The sequence below is a fragment of the Neovison vison genome, chromosome 11 (assembly GCF_020171115.1).
Source record: "Neovison vison isolate M4711 chromosome 11, ASM_NN_V1, whole genome shotgun sequence".
In the NCBI taxonomy this organism is placed as follows: Eukaryota; Metazoa; Chordata; class Mammalia; order Carnivora; family Mustelidae; genus Neogale; species Neogale vison.
The window spans coordinates 148,201,951-148,221,158 of NC_058101.1; the positions used below are offsets into that span (position 1 = coordinate 148,201,951).

At 38.3% G+C, this 19,208-nt stretch overlaps 1 protein-coding gene across 2 annotated transcripts in view; it reads right to left on the bottom strand.

Moving 5' to 3' along the window:
* The window catches only part of LOC122889617 (hedgehog interacting protein), a 94,026-nt gene that overhangs the window by 26,942 nt on the left and 47,876 nt on the right, over positions 1-19,208 (bottom strand). For both annotated transcript variants that reach the window (XM_044224947.1, XM_044224948.1), the window contains exons 5-10: positions 10,573-10,724; positions 10,024-10,197; positions 9,216-9,359; positions 5,643-5,764; positions 3,216-3,339; positions 2,110-2,240 (exon numbers count right to left, since the gene is read on the bottom strand). In XM_044224947.1, the coding sequence (XP_044080882.1) occupies positions 2,110-2,240; positions 3,216-3,339; positions 5,643-5,764; positions 9,216-9,359; positions 10,024-10,197; positions 10,573-10,724 (847 nt within the window). The remainder of the gene's footprint in view (positions 1-2,109; positions 2,241-3,215; positions 3,340-5,642; positions 5,765-9,215; positions 9,360-10,023; positions 10,198-10,572; positions 10,725-19,208) is intronic.

Below are 19,208 nucleotides of genomic sequence, written 5' to 3' on the forward strand. Positions count from 1 at the left end.
GGGAAAAAATGAAGTTAAGAGGCATAGGAATATAAGCAAAAAAATTAATATTTATTTTGTCAAGTACTTTATATATTTTATTTCACTTAATCCTTACAATGAACCTCCTGGTTTTATAGCTAAACACACACACACACACACACACACACACACAAAGAAAACAGACTCTCAATACTTTTTGTTTCAAAAGGTCCAAAAATCTACTCATTTTCTTATATGGCTCTTTAGTTTTTTTAATCTTCTTAAAATTTTTTGAAGTCTTATCTATTTAGGTAATCTCTACACCCAGCACGGAGCTTGAACCCACAGCCCCAAGATCAAGAGTAGCACACTCTCGTTGAGCCAGCTAAGCACCCGCTTTTTAAAAAAAGGAATCCCTATGCCCCACATAGGGTTCAAACTCACAACCCCGAGATCAGAAGTTGGGTTGCTCTACTGACCTAGCTAGCCAGGCACCCCCCCCCCAATGTGGCTCTTAATTAAAGCCAAAGAGTTTCACATTAAAGCACAATTCAGTGAAAGCATCTTTAATTATAATTATATAGCATATACGATGCTATAGCTTCCAGACCCTAAGGATTGTATACGCTTCCTTTGTTATTCTGCTCCCAACATAGTATTAAGGGCAGATAGACGTCTGGGTATTTTAACCAACGGTGGTGACACTAACAGGTAATTGATGGTGAGTCCTTTGCAGTAAGATCTGGGGGAATCAGAATGATTCAGTCACAGCATCTAAATATTCATCTCTAATTCTGCCACAAACCATTTAATCCTCATTTATATTTTAAAACCAGAGCTTGCCAGTGAAACTTAGATTATATAGCAGAGGATTTCAGTGAGAAAGTGTTATTTCTTTGGTTCTTTTGAATGAGCTAGGAGATAACCAGGGAAAATTAACTCTAAATGTTTTCAATTCTGGAATAAAAAAAGAAGGGATTTGAGGGTTCTTCTTTAAATCTTTACATTCCTGTAGCTCTGAAATACATGTTAAGTCCCCTTGTTAACTTAAGTGAATGGCGTGGAACTATTCCTGGTAAATTCTGCATTTGATGTATTGAAACCAAAGCTGGACTTCTAGGGAAAATATTCTGATTTAGGGGCACCTGGGGGGCTCAGTCAGGTAAGCGCCTATCTTCGGCTCAAGTCCTGTGATTCTGAGGTCCAGGGATTGAGCCCCGCCTCGGGTTCCCTCCTCAGTGGGGTGTCTTGTTCTTTCTCTCTGCCTGTGGTTCTCTCTGCCTGTGCACACTCACTCTCTCTCTCTCTCTCTTTCTGACAAATAAATAAAATTTAAAAAGAGAAGAAAAGAAAATATTCTGATTTAGATGGGAAACACACTCTTCTTTCTTAAGACCTAAAATTCATCTTGGAGGCTTTAGCATAGTGGCTACGGTTTATTTGGATGCTGTTCTTTAAATAGGGTCATTATGAAAGCTACATTTATCTCTATAATTTAAAATTAGGAGCATTTTCACTCTTCGATGGTATTCCAATTTCAACTTCTTTTTGCTTGTAAGCTGTGCACATTTTGATAACATACTAACAAATATGGCATAGTCCAGAAGATAATTTTTATTCTATTGGAAAGCAGAGCTACAAATTCAGTTTATCGTGTACAAACTGCATGCCCCAATGGACCCCCCTAAAAAAACAAAAGTTAAATTAAAAATTCAGAAATAGAGGATAAGGTGAGGCTGAGATTACAACGGATTTTTTATTTATTCCAAGAGGAATGGATAAGTGGGCAGTTTTCAGATAGAGAATAGAAACAAATGACTCAGATTTATCTGAAATATCAGTAGACATTTAAGACTTTCTCTCTTTAAGGACCCCCAAATTCTCTTTTGTTCATGCCTTCCATTTTCCTGCTTTGTTACTTTTATATTTTTGGAGTGGAAATAAGATGTAAAGACCCTCCAGAGAAAGGTCACTGGGAGAGAATATGTAGCTGGGTCGTCTCTAATCTCCACGGTAGGTCACCCTTGCTGCGGGTTATATCACCAGCAAATGGAGGGCGAGATTGTTACACTTATTCTTCAGAGCAAAACAAAGCCTCTTGGGCAAGGGAGTGAGAATGGAACTTCACAGAAATAGTGTGTACAGTACCTAATTCATCTTCTCCAAATCCCAATATGTGACCTGAAAAGTAACCTCTACAGGAACCACTGTTGCCCAGACAGAGTGGTTTTTCTTGCCATTGCTTGCTCACGGGACTTTGCTGGAGGGTTAAGAAATTCCTACAACAAAAAGATACCATAAACTTACAATGAAAATATGCTTTTGCTTAAAACTAAATAAGTTAATCAATCAAATGCTTGGAATAAAGTTCACAATGTATAAGTGTTGTAAGATACACCTGTCTTCTCAAAGGAAAAATATTATAGCCCATAATGTGTGCGAATACTGTGAAATTCTCATGTGGGGAGAATGTACTTAAAGATAGTATTTTGTTTGGAGGGGGGCACTAAAAGTACCTGAGTATGAGAAAAGCCCTCCCCTTCATCCAGAGAATGATACTTCCTCTCCAGGACTAGACTCCATGCTGTGCTATTAATCAGAGAGAGGGAGAGGGGGAAGATCATGGGGTCAGTAAACTTTTCTAGTTCCTTTTAGTGACCAAGCATAGAAGCTCTGCCATCTGCCTGAATGCCAGTGACTTGGGAAACAAGATTCATAATTTGGGTTTCATCACTAAGAGTTCCTGAGAATTATCAAAACAGTGACCTATAAAAAGGAGGCTAAAATTTAATTGTGTAGTATTCTTACTGATAGAGACAAATTAAGTTCTGTTGTTAAAAGTTCTAAAACTCTGGCAGAAACAAAATTTCTTAGCCTTCCAATTTCCAAATAATTTGGAAAATATTTACACAAGTCATGTATAACAATAGTTTTCAAATTACTCATTGTCATGGTAAATTTATGTTAAGGATGAAGGGAAAAGCTTACATAATATGAAAAGTCCATCTGAAGACTTCTCGGTTCTTAAAAATTATTTCATGAACTTAATCAAATTTGTTTAAAGAGCATGTCTTTGGAAGTTCTTTAATTAAACCATCATACATAATGAAACAGAAAAGAAAATAACAATGTTCATGTGTATCCCAGACCTGATCCCCAAAGAGAGACAATCATTTGAATATTTAATGGCAGTTTGCCTCCTAATCAATGGATATGTCATCTGATACATCAAATTGTGGTATCAGGGAACCTACCCATTACGGTCTCCAAACACATAGCTTCCATACAGTCTTTCTGACTGGCAGCCCCGGTAAACAAATCCACCAACCAAGGGACCATTACTGAATGGCTTGAATTCCAAAAGTGATGGCTCACTTTCTGGAAAGAAAGAAACATAACATTAGATCAAATGAAACATTTTTATGAAATAAAAGTAATAGAGGCCAAGTAATATTATCATAATATTATTATGGTAATTTACGTTAAATCTAAAATGTGTTCCATGATACACAAGATGAATCCTTGTTCTAGATATTTAGTAAAAATAATTAAGTCCCGTTGCTTAAATAGTATAAAATACAAAAAGCTTCCATGCAAAGCTTACTGAAATGGAAATGCTCTGCAAATGCTTGCTGTTATAATTGTCACACATACCAAATTTTCAATGAAATTAGAATCTGGATATTTTGGAAACCATGGTTATTTACTTAAGAATCAAAAGACTTTAAAAAAATTGTTTTAAAATGGATTTTTTTTGTAGAAATGCTTCTACATATATTGAGTAAATTAAGCCAGACCTCTGTCAAGTTATATAAAATGTTTGAAAAATCATATTTTAATGAAAAGGAAAGGATAGTACAGAAAAGGCCTTTAAAACCACATTTGTGTATTTAAAAACATTGTCACTCAAGTGATATCTTCATTTAAACTATTTTAATAGTTTTGTTTATGGAGTTCTATGGCTAACAATGTCTATTGCAGCCATTCTTCCTAATTACAAGTGTATAGTTACATATCTCAGACTTTCCATGCATGTCATTATATACTTGACTACACATACACTAATTGCAATGGAAAAGATCTAAAGCCAGTTGCAAATTAATCTGAAAATTACTTATTATGCGCTTAATGTCAAATAAGTCATTATCAACAGGCAGTATTTTAAGCAAAAGCCTTTGTGGGAAGATGGTAATTTTAAAGTAATTCTCCCTTCCCATGTAGTTATGGTGACTGTATTATAAAAAATAGAAAAGATTAAGTTTTAACCAGTTCAGTGAGAGGCAGCATAACTGAATGATTAAGGTCATGAACTCTGGAATCCGTGGGGCCAGCTTCAGTCCAGACCTTGCCACTGTATGTTGTATGATCATTAACCTCTCTGCGTCTCAGTTGCCTCATCTGTACAATGTGGCCAATAATGGTGCCTACCACACAGTTGTTCTGGGAATGCAAGGAGTCAGGTTGATACAGTTACTATAGGGGCTGGCACGTAGTAAGTACAGTGGATGTGGTTATCTGGGTTTTATTTTTGTTTTCTGCTTTATTGGAGTAAAAATGACAAAGTTGTAAAGCATTTCAAGTGTACACCATGGGGATTTGCTCTATACATATGCAGTGAGAGGACTCTGGGGATGTGTTTTGAAAATAGAAATGTAAGGCTATCAATATTGTAGCCACTTGCAGCTGAACCCCAATTAATGTGATTGGAGAATTTAATTTAATCTGCATAAATATAGCCAAATTCCATCAAACCAGTGACTCATATAAAATTTTTTTTCAAATAGTGTCATTCTTTGGTTTGGCTTTTTTAAGTTACACACACACACACACGAATGAATACCTGAAAAAAAAAAATAAAGTGAAATAACTGAATACCACATGAACTAACACAGCTGTTTCATTCCTGGTGCTAAATAAATACCTGTATTGAATGAGTAAATAGAAGGAGCGATCAATTTAATAATCTTAATCTACTGTGTTCCCTGAATCATAATACTTTTGATATATTGCTTCCTCCAAAAGGAGTAAATACTAAAACACTAAAAAGTGTTAAGTTTTTTGGCCTTCATTATTATCCAACTTAATTTTTATATGCATCTCTAAAACACTCCAGTAATCATGTTATTAAAAATAATGTCTAAACACCCCATTTTCATGACTTGCGTAAATAACGTGTTTTTACAAGTCTATTATGTTGTTTTCTCTAAAATAGGCACTTAAAAAATTGCATTCTTATTTGAAACACTTACTATTTTTCTAATTGCTGAGACTAGCATATAGGGTATTGAGAAATTTCTTACCTTGAACTTGTTTTTTCTGCTGTATGTAAGATGTTAAGACAAGTTCTCCTTTATATATTAAATAAATAGAAGTTATTCATTTTTGACTCTCAGATGAGCAAAATATAAACAGCTAATTTTTGAAGGTCCATTAAATTTTTGGACCTACAGAGCACACTTCAGTCCATGGGAAAGGTAATTACCCAAATGGAATTCCTAGGGCTTGTAAGCGTCACTGGACCTTTAAAAACTTGTGCAGTTTACTCCCTTACCACTGTTAGGTCAATGTTTTTATGCTTTCCCAAATGCTCCTTTTGTAGAAATCCGTTTCTCTTCAATTAATGTATTAAAATAAAACAAGGCCCAAACTAAAGCCAAATCAACAAATTATGCGCAACTTACCATAATCTTTCCCCTTTATTATCTGTAGGATTCTGGCAGATGATCTGTTCTTTCCATTGGAGTCTGAACAAAGTATTGTTAAATTGATGTTTATATCAGTGGGATGGCGATCCACAGCACATCTGCATAACAAAAGGGGGACATCCATGATTTCTTACCAGGATCTTTTCTAAACTCTGACTGGAGATTCCCGACATAGGAACCCCTCTGTGGGCTGGCAAGACCCGCTGGCTATTTCTTTGGGATCCTCAACAGAAACATTCAGATTTGTTTATTTACTCTGCTCAAGCTAAACAACCTCTGGAGAATATTTCCTAATTTTTCTTGGTATCTCTCTCTAGGATGAATGTGCACAGAGACTTAGAACATTTATTAGTGTGTTATTAAGGACTGTCACATATATAATGCACTGATAAGGTATGCAAGCCAGCGGTATCATCAACTCACATCAGCAACACACAAAATAGAATTAGTTTTGGTATTAGTTTTGTGTTTTGTACATGGAATTGTGATAGTCTAAAGCTCAAGCTGCTCTAACAAAGGAAAGAAAGTGTACGCTATAATAATATAAATAAAATAAAAGAAAGCCTGTCGCCACAACCACTGAAGTCTTTTACATTAACTGTGTCTTCATGTCACCCCCAGTCTGGAACTAGAATATTTCCATGACCTAAGTCATTGACTGTAAATTCTATGAGCACAGGGACCACTTCCAGCTTCTTTATCCCTGTATTTCTGTTACCCTATTCAAACCCATGGTTATAAAAAGGGCTCAATATTTGTTGAATGTTTAAGTCCATGAGGGACTGGGCATGTGGAGTTTGGGCTGGGAAGAGAATGAAGCTGTATAATATAATTTTTGAAGTTCCCACAAATGTGGAAAACAGTGTTGCCTTGTTTTTAGGTTTCTCAACTTTGACATTATTGACATTTGGAGCCAGAGAATTCTTTGAACAGGAGACTAGTAGAGGGGAGGAGAAGGAGGGCTCTGTACTGAGCACATAGGATGTTTAGGAGCATCTCTGGCCTCCAGCCACTAGATGTCAGTAGCATGAACCATTCCAAAAATGTTCCTAGACGTTGCCAAATGTTCACAGGAGGCAAAATCATCCCACAAGGAATCACTGTTTTAGGTCAACAAAATGCAGTAATAACTTGACAACCGAACCAAACCATTAAATAAACTAGAAAACAAAACAACCTGAGAGTAAGTTCTGGGTCTTGAGAAACGTTAAGAGTCATATATCATGTCAGCAGTATCAACAACTGTGGAACAAAAACTGGTGCATCCAAATGATCCCATTCATCATAGGGAAACTACGAGCCTGAGCTGCCAAAGAAGAGTTAGCTGTTCTGTGGCAACAGTCCCTTTATTGTCCTCTTTAATTCAGTGTTTCAGAGTACAATGCCTGGCAGGGAACAGGACACAGACGTGATGTGACTTAAGGTGGAACTAAATCCATACAGGCAGAGAGAGCTTTCCTGTAATGTCTTCCTTTTAAAGATGAAAAGGTTTGACCTCTTCTTTTCAGGAAAGAAGCAGATCTAGAAGGAAAGCCCAGGCTTCCCAAAGGTGGAGATGCCATCAGGCCTAGCTCTGGCTGAATACTATGGCCACTGAGAACTGCTTGACCCTTCTAACCTTTAGTTTCTTATGGAAGAAAAGAAGTTGGACAGTGAAACTCTGTAGGATACCCTATGGTGGGTACACGTCATTATACACCTGTCCAAATCCATAGAATGGACAACCCCCAGTGAACCCTAATGGAAACTCTGGCCTTTGGGTGATGAGGAGGTGTCAAGGTAGGTTCATGCATTGTAACAATGTCCCACTCTGGTGGTAGATGTTGCTACTGGGGAGGCTATGCCAGGTGTGGTGGTCGGGGGGTATATGGGAAATGTCTATGTTCCAGGCCAGCTACCACCGAGTACTGCTGAGAGGCATAAATGAGCTAAAGTGGTTGAGATACTTAGTTCAGTACTCTGCACCCAAGGTGCTTAACACAAGTCAGCTTTACTTTTAGCCAGTAATTATCTGAATTTCCTTCCTGCTTTATTAAATCTTTCTCTGCTTGAAGTGCTCTTGGAGGGAGGCACAAGTTCCCTTTATAGCCCCCTGCTGCCCGAGGAGGTAAGACTCCACGGCTTAGGCGTCCAGCCATATGCAAGATCTGTAAAGCGCCTCACCCTGCGTTTTTGCATGGAGGGCCCAGGACCCCCAGGAAGGTTGCACGAAAGCTCCAGTGAGACTGCCGTGACTCAGGGTGCAGGACTTCAAAGTGCTGCTTTGCGGTGGTATCTGAGAGTTCTGAGCTATAGGAATGGAATGTGACAGTTTCCTCCACATCCTGAACCCACCTTAAGTATTCCCTGTCGCACAGATTTTAAGATCTGCTGAGATGCCAAAAAGGAAATGAACTGTAGACTTGGACTTTGATGGAGAGGAGATGAAGGGCATGAGGGATTATAAAAATAAAAAGTTCAAGAAATACTCACCTTGCACATAGTGAACACTCAATAAACATTAAATAGCAATAATAACTTAGCTAGTAAATGAATGAATGTGGCCAAATATCCCATAGTATGAATAAGGGACCACAGATTGGATGAAGCTTTCATCATAGAATTGCTATAATATACTTCATAGCATTTTTAAAGTATACCCCAAATTTCTCACTCTACATACATCTTAGTACTCCTTTCTTTATAGTTCATTATAGTAAACAATCAATATGAATTCGTTTAGATTTATAATTTTTTTTCAAGGGAAAAAATGTTAACATTGAGCTCTAGTCCTTACGAACTGATAGTGTACCATTGTATGTTAAGTAAAACTATGATAAGACCTGTAATTTATTTAAAACCTACCATGTGTGTCAGGCATCTACTTTGTGCTTTACTTCTAGATTTGTAATAAATCATTATAGCCTTCTTGCAAGGTAGCTATTACCACCCCCATTTAATGTGTATGGAAATGGAACACCTCTTGGTTTCAGCTCAAGTCATGATCTCAGGATCATGATCCCAGTGTATGGATCTCAGGATTGTGAGATGGCAACCTGTGTGGGGCTCGGAGTTCAGCACAGAATCTGCTTACGACTATCCCTCAGCCTCTGCCCCTCTTCCCCTGTCTCAAATAAATGAATCTTAAAATAAATAGAAATAAATTTTAAAAAATTAATATATATGGAAAATTTCATTTAGAGGGGTTTAAGGAGACAATTTAGAACGTGTATTATCTCTCTAAATTTGAACAGCTGAAGTCTTAATCATTATACCGGTCCAACAGCGTTTATCTAATCACACTCCAGAACCTTAAAGGAATTTTTCTCCATGAATTTGTTCTTTTCGGTAATGTCCAATCTGCCTTCTCGATCTGCTTCATGCAGTAATAGAAGAAAAGAGTGCTCAAATAATGCGCTGGTGTGATTTCTGGAGGCGAAATCTTGGACATCACCCATGGATGCTCTGTGCGTGGACCCCTCTCTCTTTTCCCAGTTCCCGAATCCCAGACCAGCTTTAGAGCAGGCGGGTGGGGGCGGGAGAGGGGTGCGGCGCAGACTGTGTTCTCACCTGCCTGGATCGTGCAGGCCATGTGCAAACACTTCTGGGGGTTGGTTGGTGCTGTTGAAGTGCGGGTTGCTCCTCGGTATGGAATAAGGCACGTTGCACATATCCGTGTCTACGTCCAGCCGGAGCACCGACCCTGTGAAATCACTGAGAAATTGGAGGACAAGTTTCAGTATTTTCTGCCTTTGTTACGTATTTCGCCTAAACCAAATTTGGGGAGGTTGCTCTACAGTCCAAAAAATCATTCCCTCCTTTGAGACGAAAATATTAAAGTTACAAAATTCCGAATCGTGGGCAACGAAACCAGGGGCAGGTTGGTTTCCGACAAGCGTCAGCACGCCACGCAGCTCGATGGTGGCCCAGGACTGCAGCATCCACCGCGTGCCGCATTTTGCAACTCTTCTTTCTCTTTTGCAGGTCCATGCCTTTCCCCGCGCGCGCCCAAGCTCCCCTGGAGCCCGGGAGTCCAGCCAGCAGGTGGCACGAGCTGCGGGCGCAGAGCCTGCGGAGGGAGCTGCACGTTTCCCCGGCGGCGTATCCCGCAACCCACGCGGCACTAATGTACTTTCCAACATCTGGGAACAGCGATTTCCAAATACACCACCCGCGAAAGACAGACTTCTTCTTCATTTAATAAATGCAGACATCCATAACAGAAGTTAAATAGTTAGCCAGGGCGACATAATTCAAAGACCAGTCTTTTTTTTTTCCTTCCCAAAGACAGTTCTTAACTCACTGGCCCTCACCCCTTTTCCCCTGGACTGGCACTTAAAAACATTTTAATGTCAAGGGGAACTTTTTTCTTTTTTACCTTAAACCATCCATTTCTTCCATATCATCCAGTGTGATCATCCCATCACCGAGAATGACGTATAAAAAGCCGTCGGGGCCAAAGAGCAGCTGCCCTCCTAGATGCTTTCTGTGGAGTTCTGCGACTTCAAGAAATACTCTGGCTGTTCTCAAATCAACTTGATGGGGATTTTTTCTACATTGTAGGGAGGAAGCAACACCGTTAATTGTTAAAGCTGTAAGGTGAATCCACCGGAAAGTAAAGCGTACACAAATAGGGGAGGAGGCACTTAGGATGCAAATAAGGAAACATACGCTTGAAATGGATCTAATAAAAATTCCCAATAAGTGACATTATTTTCTGTTTTAAAAGGAGCATGTAAGCTGAAAGATAACTGAGGAAAAGTGTCAAAGCTACCATTTCTCTCAGTTCTCCTTAAAGACACACATGCGGTTTTCAGCAAGGTGGAGATTGTGGTCTAATTACTGTCGCCTTAACTTCTAAAATAATTAGGAAAAGAAAATGAGAAAATAAGACTGAAAAGTATGTCGTGAGGCATTTTAGTGATACCTGGATACTGTGTATTCCACAACTCGAAGAATGTGGTCATGAGGCCCGATAGCCCATCGTTCTTGGTTGGTGGTATAAGACACATACAGCTTTCCATTTTTCTTGTAATTGGGATGGAATGCAAGGCTTAGCAGACCTCTTTCATCTCCTCCCTGCAGTCAAATGAAAAACACAAAGAATTGTGAAGTTAATTATGTTCTTTATTGTGTTTCAACTGGAACCCCAAAAGAGTCTCTTTCTTTCTTCTGGATAATCTTTGCCCAAACTCTTTTCTTCCTTGCCTACTGCACAAAAAAGGATTATAAAACATTTCACTTTGTGGAACTCTTTAAGGGTTAGAACAAGACAATTGTCTTGTGTGGTTATCTAGGCACAAGACCCTTACCCCACTTTTGTCAAGTGATTTGTGTGTGCAATCTCAGGAAGCTAGGAAGACAATTTTAGTGCTATGAAGAATTCTTTGCCGGGTTACTAGGTTGCTTGTAGTTCATAGAAGACAAATAAAAAGGTTCATAATCAGCAGTCACTTCTAATCCAAGTCTCCTAAACCTAAAACACAGTGTGGGCTGCCAACTCCCACTGTCTTGGCAATATGTTTAGAAAACAGTTAAATTGCTTGTGTAATATGTAAACCTTTGTTTTACCCTGGAGGCATCTACATCAGTTGTCACAACGATGGTGGTCTGTTCATCATAAGTAGGTAATAAGCAGCCTTGGCCTATCTACATAGGAATGAGGTATTTTTACATGTATCTTACATAGCATAGAGCTTTTCTTTATAGAAGGTTGGAGAAATGGGAGGAGGCTAAAAACCATGGCTGGCATGGGGGTGGGAGCAATACTAGAGTGGAAAGGGGACACTAGGAAATAAAAGAAAGATCCCAAACAACTTTCTTTGTTATTATATGAATGTCAAGGTTTGTATACGTTAGGCATGCCAAATGCTGTAACAATTAAAACATCATCATGTTCTTAAATAGAAAGGCATTTTATCTTTATTTTCTGCTAATTCAGCTTGATGAAACTCAATATGATCTGAGCATTTGTTTTATCCCACAAGCAGTCTAGGGATTTCTATAATGAAATTAAAGTATCTGAAATTATCTAGATCAGAGTTTTAAAGTTCAAAGTCTAAAAAGCCAGTGAGCTCTTTCTCTGTAGTCTGAGGAGTTATCCAAACCGGAATACGACGTGTCCTGGAAACTATGAAGCAACTGCGGCTGGGACATCACCTTACCCACACGCCTGCGTTACACACCACATCTCCTGTGGCCAACAACTGGAAGTGACCCCTTAGGCGTCTTATAGGAGGGAGATGATCTCCAGCACTGTGACTTCTTCACAAGGTCATGCTCGGTAATAGAAGCACTCTCATGCTCTTCTCCCCCAAAAGAGCATGTGTTGCTACCAAAACTGAGAGTGGGTGTGGTTTGGATTCTACATGGATTGAAGAGTTTAAAGGTTTAGGCATCAGAGCTCACTTAAAGTAAACTTTGCTTGATTTATCTCCTGGATTAGAGAAAAACTGCTTCAGATATATGCCATCCAAAGTGGAGACATCCAAACTTTAAGAGCGTGTAGATACTAAAGCGGATGCAAATAGCCAGAGCACTACCAAAGCATTATTCAAGTGTCAAAAAAGTCAACCTCTTCATTTGCATGTCACAATACGCTTGGTAGGAATTTCAATGAAGGCAATCTCCCTGAAGGGTATGGATCTAGGACCTAATGATATGATTAATGGAAACGAACCTCTGTTTTTCAGATTATCTTATAGTGATTTTAATATTGATTGGATGTTGCTGTTTTTTAATACTTTCATTAAACAAATATTTCCTCTTACGAGACATTGAAAGCTGGGCTGCATAACTAAGGACTGATTGTAGAAAAGCACATTTAAACCTCTTTGATGGACGGATAAAAAAGCCGAGGGGTGGGATTTAGTTTGTGATTAATTCCTCTTCCGAGTGTATTTCACTTTACAGCTGTGAGTGCAGGGTAAGGACTTTGTGCCCTCTTCACAAATATTTGTGTTCCAACTATAAGAAGCTTTTGCTGAAAGTAGTTCTTTTGTAGTTTTTAATCAAATCATCTGAGATACAATTGGAGTTGGAGAGCAGCATGGCTTAGAATTTGCTAGCTGCTTTTCAGGAATTAGGAATGTAGAATTTAGGTACTGTAGAAAGATAGGGAAAGAGATTTAAACAAATCCATAAGTGACAGAAGACAACGGTTCACTTTAGAGAGTCACCTACCACATGAATGAATTTGGGGGCATCACTGGCATTTGTTGAAGTGCCAAATACAGAAAAAGAATGAGACATGTGCGTGACAAGAAAATAAATTTAAAATGGAATCTTAGAAAGTCCATAATTCTGAATTTTTCAGGTCGTAGGATTTCCATTTGTCTGATTATGACAAATGATTTCGTATTTTTAAAGTCAGCTTTGAGGCGCGAAGTAGTGATCTGGTTGGCTTAGAAATGTGACTAATGATTCTTTAAGTTATTTCAGAGAAATACTCACTTTCATAACTATATTGATGAAAAATTTAATGTATTAAGTAAATATACTAGAATGTCTCCCGAAATTAGCTTTGTAAACTCTGTAGTGTAACGTGACTCCTAAATGTTCAGAGATTGAGAAGGGGGGATATATCACCACTGTCAGGAGATTCAAGTACCTATAGGCTCACGTTTAGCTTGAACTGGCCTTCAGAGTTACATTGTCGATTTAAAGTATGTGACTGACGAATCGTGATTTACCTCTAAAATGCAAACTACATTTGAGGTAGGGGCCATTTTTCAAGATTTATATGGAGAAACAGGTTGACTGGGCATTAAAGGTTTAATTTTGGAGCAAGGTCTGCTAGAATCTACAATGCAGACATTTGAGGCCTCCAGGGCTCTCTGGTTGCTTCAACTATGGTCTTCACCAGGGAAGCGCCCAGCCTGAGACCCTGCGCACTGGTGCCAGGAAGCAGGGCAGGCCAGCCAGACTAGCTCTCAGGGGAAAGCCCTTGGGCTAATTACTCTTCTTCCTTCCCTTTTACCTCAATTATGTGTAGCTTTATCGAATGAAAATCATGCACTGCTTCCAGAAATTTAAAATTATCAAATTGTTTCTAGTGAGCATCAGGGAGAATGAACCTCTAGTGATTAGTTCAGTCAAGCTGGCTGAAAAGGGAGAAAGACAATTAACAGAATGGCAAACAGGAGAGTCATGGTTCAGGGACATTGACTTCTAACATTATACTTTTGGAAACATTAACCAATGTCCAAAATGCTTGCTTATCCTGACTCATCTGAAAAGCTGTAATTTATCAAAACATGCCCATTATACTCTGTACTCTATTATTTATACTGAATGCTTGATGTGCACCTTGTGCTTCTGGGAATGTACATCAGTGCTAGAAATTGGCAAGTAATTTACAAATAACACTTTAGAGTTCTCTTAGTTTGGGGCTAATGCCTTTCTTTTCTTTTCTTTTCTTTCTTTTTTTTTTTTTTTAAGTTCACTGACTGAAACTTCACCCAAGCATCATAGGCTACCTACCTTACCTTTGCTTAGCTTTCTCAAACTGCATCAACTTCTGGGCAGCACCACACCAAGCACAAATGACTTATCAAAATCAGATAGTTGAATGATTTGAAAATAATGTCCTTGTATACTTTGAATTGACCCATGTTTCAGAGTAAATTGTAAAACTCTCTTAAGAGACCTTAAATAAGTAATTAGCTGCCATTCTAGTTATCATTCAGCTTTCAGGAGCAATTTCACAGGCTCAACAGAAAAGAGTGAAAAACCCCAAACAGAGAGTATTGATGAATTTCATGAGAGTACAAGATCAGATGTAGTCCTATAGTTTTGGGACAAACTCTTCCTGGATGAGCACATCAAAGTTCTAACTGATTGACCAAGAATATTCCTTTTCTTTGAAGAAAATGGAAATATCTATTAGAACAAGAGAGGTAATGATAAAATGATTATATAATATGTAAGATAAATATTATATATATATAAAGATTCTTTTTTTAAGAGACATTGTGAGAATGGTTTTTTATTATGATTTTTAAGGAAAACATTCCCTTCATACTTTCAAGGTGGCTAAGGTCAATTTTTTCTGAACCCTATCTTTAAAATTTGCCTTAATCTTTTCAGGGAATGTTGGCTTATATAGTTTAGGAAACAAGACCAGGCAGCACTGAACTATAAGCACCATTTCTCACTTCTCCTTATTTTTTCTTAGTAACCCTTTGGCAAAGGACTAGCTTCAAGCTTGGTAGTCTACAGAACGGCCTTATGGTATTGCGAAAGCAATGAAATGTAAATTAAATTAAATAATGCGGTGCTAAGTTCATGATATGCCTTGTTATATATAGTCTTTGTAAAAAAAAAAAGTTTGTATTTGATATTCGTTCAACAGATATTTATCAAATACCTACTATGTGTTAGGCATTGTACTTGGCACCAGGGATAAGAACAATTCTCTGTCCCTCAAAAGCTAAGAGTATACATGAAAACAGATAACAAAGTAAGTTTTTTGTTGTTTCAGTCTCACCAAACTTCTGCATGATGTTGATTTTTGGGTGTGGGGGAGGTGGTGAGTTAAACATGGCTACACTATTAGAAATGCACACAGCCCGAAAAACAAGTAACGTATTCTGGGTAGCTTTGGACACACAGGCTAACTAGTATATTAGCACCCAAGGTTTCTCCACTCTAAAACTTTGTAAGGAAAAGAAAAAAAAAGCTTGGTTTTATGAAATCTAAATTACATGAAGAATGTTAGGTTGGGTTTCTGCAAACAATAAGACCATCTTCCAATTTATTTTATGCATATGACACAGATGTGAATGAAGACCTCTAGTAGAATTGGTATTCTCTTAATAATAAAGGAATTTCTGAGAATTAATATAAGAATAGTGAGGTGGTATTTTTTAAACTGTTTATAAAATATATACTTTATTAGGAGGCATGTCTCCCTTATTGTTATTCCCATATCTATATTTTGTGTTCCTAACACACCAGGAAAGGAACAAGAAAGCTTGGACACCAACATGGGCTCCTCCTCATGCAAAATCCTTTGCTTCTCTTAGGCTGGAAACTTTTGCTATTCCGAAATGAGAAGTAGGTTTGTTTGAGAATTGTTAGTTCAAATACAATACCAGATGTATTCATTTTTCATTGCTGCTATATAGAAATTATCACTTAGTGACTTGAAACAACACAAATTTATTATCTTAAAATCTGTATGTTAGTGTCCAACATGGGTCTCCCCGGGCTAAGATAAATGTGTCAGTAGGGCTGTGTTTCTTTCTGGAGGCTCTATGGGAGAATCCATTTCCTCTTCCTTTCCAGTTTCTAGAAACCATCTGGCACTCCTTGGTTTTTGTCCTCCTCCCTCCATCCTCAAAGCCTGTAACAGGGATGAATCGCCTCCTGTGGCACCACTCAGACCTCCTCTGCTCCCTCTTCCACTTTTAGAAATTAGTGATGCCACTGAGCCCACCCAGATAATCCAGAATAATCTCCCTATGTGCAGTCCAGCAACTCAGTTCCATTGCAACCTTAATTCCCCTTTGCCATGTGAAGTAACATATTCCAGGGATTAGGATGAGGATATCTTCTGGGAGGAGGCATTATTCTGCCTACTACATGGATATTTTAATCTGTTTTTCAAAAAGGATCCAAAGTTACTTTCGACCTGAGCCATCCTAGCCACGTCCTACTGGGGAGCATCCTGAAATGTGGAGCTCAGCACATGTGGAGCTCATCTATGAATTCACAGAGATATTTCAGGGAAGCTTTGTCACAGCAAGCAACCTCTCTTGGCTGTCAGTTATGAAAGAACAACCACCGCCCTCTAAGATGACATAATAACACCTTTCAGAATTGAAGAGGAGGAGAAGTAGAAGACCAGTAGTTAACATGTGGACACATACGAATTCAGTCACAAGCAGAACTGCTGTGTTAATCACAGGATGCAAAGAAGGTAAAAAGTAAGTGTAGACAAACCATTTCTACAAACTAGAGGATTTCAAACTCACTAAAATTGTATTATTTTGTTTTGTTCATAAGTTTTGAGACATACTGTAGAGTATTAGTTTCTTCACAAATCCTGGAAGAGATGAAACGAAATGCTTTTCAGTAATTCCAAAAGTGTAACCTTGGTCTCAGAAGGAGTCAGTTCCCTAAGGATCCTGAGTTAGCTTATAATAAAGTTACGGTATAATGAAAAATATATTTGGTCTTTGTCCTGGGTTCCTGGTTCAGAGCTCCTAAAACAGCTGGAATTTTCTGAATGACAGGGGTGTCTTTTGTTATTCACAATAAACCCCTGTCAACCTTACCTGGGTCTGTGCTAATGAAGTCACTCTTAGTGGGCCCCTGGATAGCTTTAGGATGAGGGCTGGTGGCCAGAGGAACCAAAAATGTGATTAGCGTTAGCAGATTGGAACTTTCAGCAACCCCTCCAACCTCCAGGGAGGTAAAAGAGACTGAAAGTTGAGTTCAATCACCAGCTCACATGATTTAATCAGTCGCATCTAATGATTAAATGATAAAGCCTCCATAAACCCCCCACACAACAGGGTTTAGATAGTCTCCTGGTTGGTTAACATAATGAGGCGCTGGGAGGGTGCCCTGAAGGGCCCTGTCCTCCCTCCCCCATACCTTGCCCGATGCATCAATTCCATCGGGCTGTTCCTGAGTTGTAGACTTTATAATAAACCAGTAAAAGTGAATAAAGCAGTTTCCTGAGTTCTGTGAGTTAGTAAGCCTGAGGAGAGGCTTATGGGAACCCCTCAATTTGTAGTCAGTTGGGCAGAAATGCGGAGAGCCTAGGCACACTATTTGCAACCGGTCCCGGAAGTGGAGGCAGTCTTGTGGGACTGAGACTTCAATTGGTAGTGTCTGGGCTAACTCTGGAGAGTTAGCATCAGAACTGAAATTACTGGACACCCAGCTGGTGCTGAATAATGGTTGGTGTGAGCAAAAACTCATGTTTGGTGTCAGAAAGCACTCCAGAGAAAATCTGAGAGGTTCATTAGCCCATCTGCCTTGCCAGGGAGGAAGAGATCATGATCTACTCTGCTGAAGAAATTGAAGTTAAAGAGTACTTGGGAAAAATTTGGTAGTTTTCCTGTCATATATATCTTTCTCAGAGATTAACATTTTTATAAAATGTCTTTTGTCATTTTATTATTTACTCTTTTTTTTTGTTTTGTTTTTGTTTTTGTTTTTTGTTTTTCTTTTTTCCCCCACCTTAATTCTCTGAGAAGGAAAGCAGCCATAATATACTGCGGATCTATTATAATACTCATAGTTTTCTTCTTTTCTTTTAAAACTTCCCCTATTTTTTCAGATTTGGCTTTTCTTTTAGATATGTTTTTAGCTTACTCTAATTATTCTTTTGGTTTCCTGAAAACTGAATTCTCTTCAAGGCACTGTCTTGTCTCTTCAAGGCTGCATTTTTGTTTCATTGTATTCACCCACTGTTCTAGTTCTCCAAGAAGTATATACAATTTTCAAATGCTTGCAGGACCCAAGCTCGCCTCTACCACACTCCCCTGACAAAGAAATCTGACCTGCTTCAAATGAGGTTTGAAAGCTGCGGGAGGACACCCAGCAATTCGGAGTTTTTAGGAAGTTTCTCATGAAGTATACGATTTCTGTAATGTAGCAAGTGGTCCATGCCAAATCTGTGTTCAGGACTATACATTTTGTCTCCTGAAGCCAATGTGAAAACAGACTTAAAAAGTACAAATGAGAGCTATTCTGGATAGAAACCGCTAGACCACTAGCTTTCCTCAACAATTCTCTTCCCCACTCTTTTCAAACATAAACAAAATAAATCAGTCTTGCTGGGTTTAAATTACAACCTACACCGAGGAAAGATACTAGAAGTGGTTCTTTCTAGAAATCCAGCTTCCTTGTTGCTTCTTATTCCAAACACTAATGTTCTCTTGATATCTCACAACTATGGGGGAAAACCATATAAACATACTCAATTATGTACTGAATATTTTATGTATAAGATTTATTTTACATAAACTTTGTGTTTGTCAGATGGAATGAAATTTCATATTTCTATTTTCCCTCAAGCTTTTCACCTATTTGAACTATGATATTTAATACAGTATGGCATATTAGATAGTGGATTGACTTGGACCTTTTATCTTGTCCAGGCTGTGGCGAGTTGCCTTAAAACCTGTAATAGATGCTGCCCAAGGAATCCACTATTATACCAGGGAATGGCTTGAACACTGGGCTCTTTTTGTCTCAATATGTGTCACAGGATAATAGTATCTGTGGTATTCCAAAGTTCAGTTCTTTAAAACACCTTCTCTAAAAGAAAAAAAAAAAAGCCTCAATAAAATTAAACTGTGTGAAACATCTATTTGAAATAACAAAATAATAAAACTACAAAAAGTATCAATTCTCCAAAGCAAAATCTTGACTCTAAACACTTTTTTGAAGAAGGAAATTTTATAGAGATGTTGGAAGCATTTAGAGAAAGCCAAGCTTTTATGTTGTGTGTTTAGGCTACATGAAAATAAATTAACGAGAGTTTGACAGAAACTACAAGAATATTCATGAGAAATTAAAAATGAATAAAGATGATAATCAAAAAGA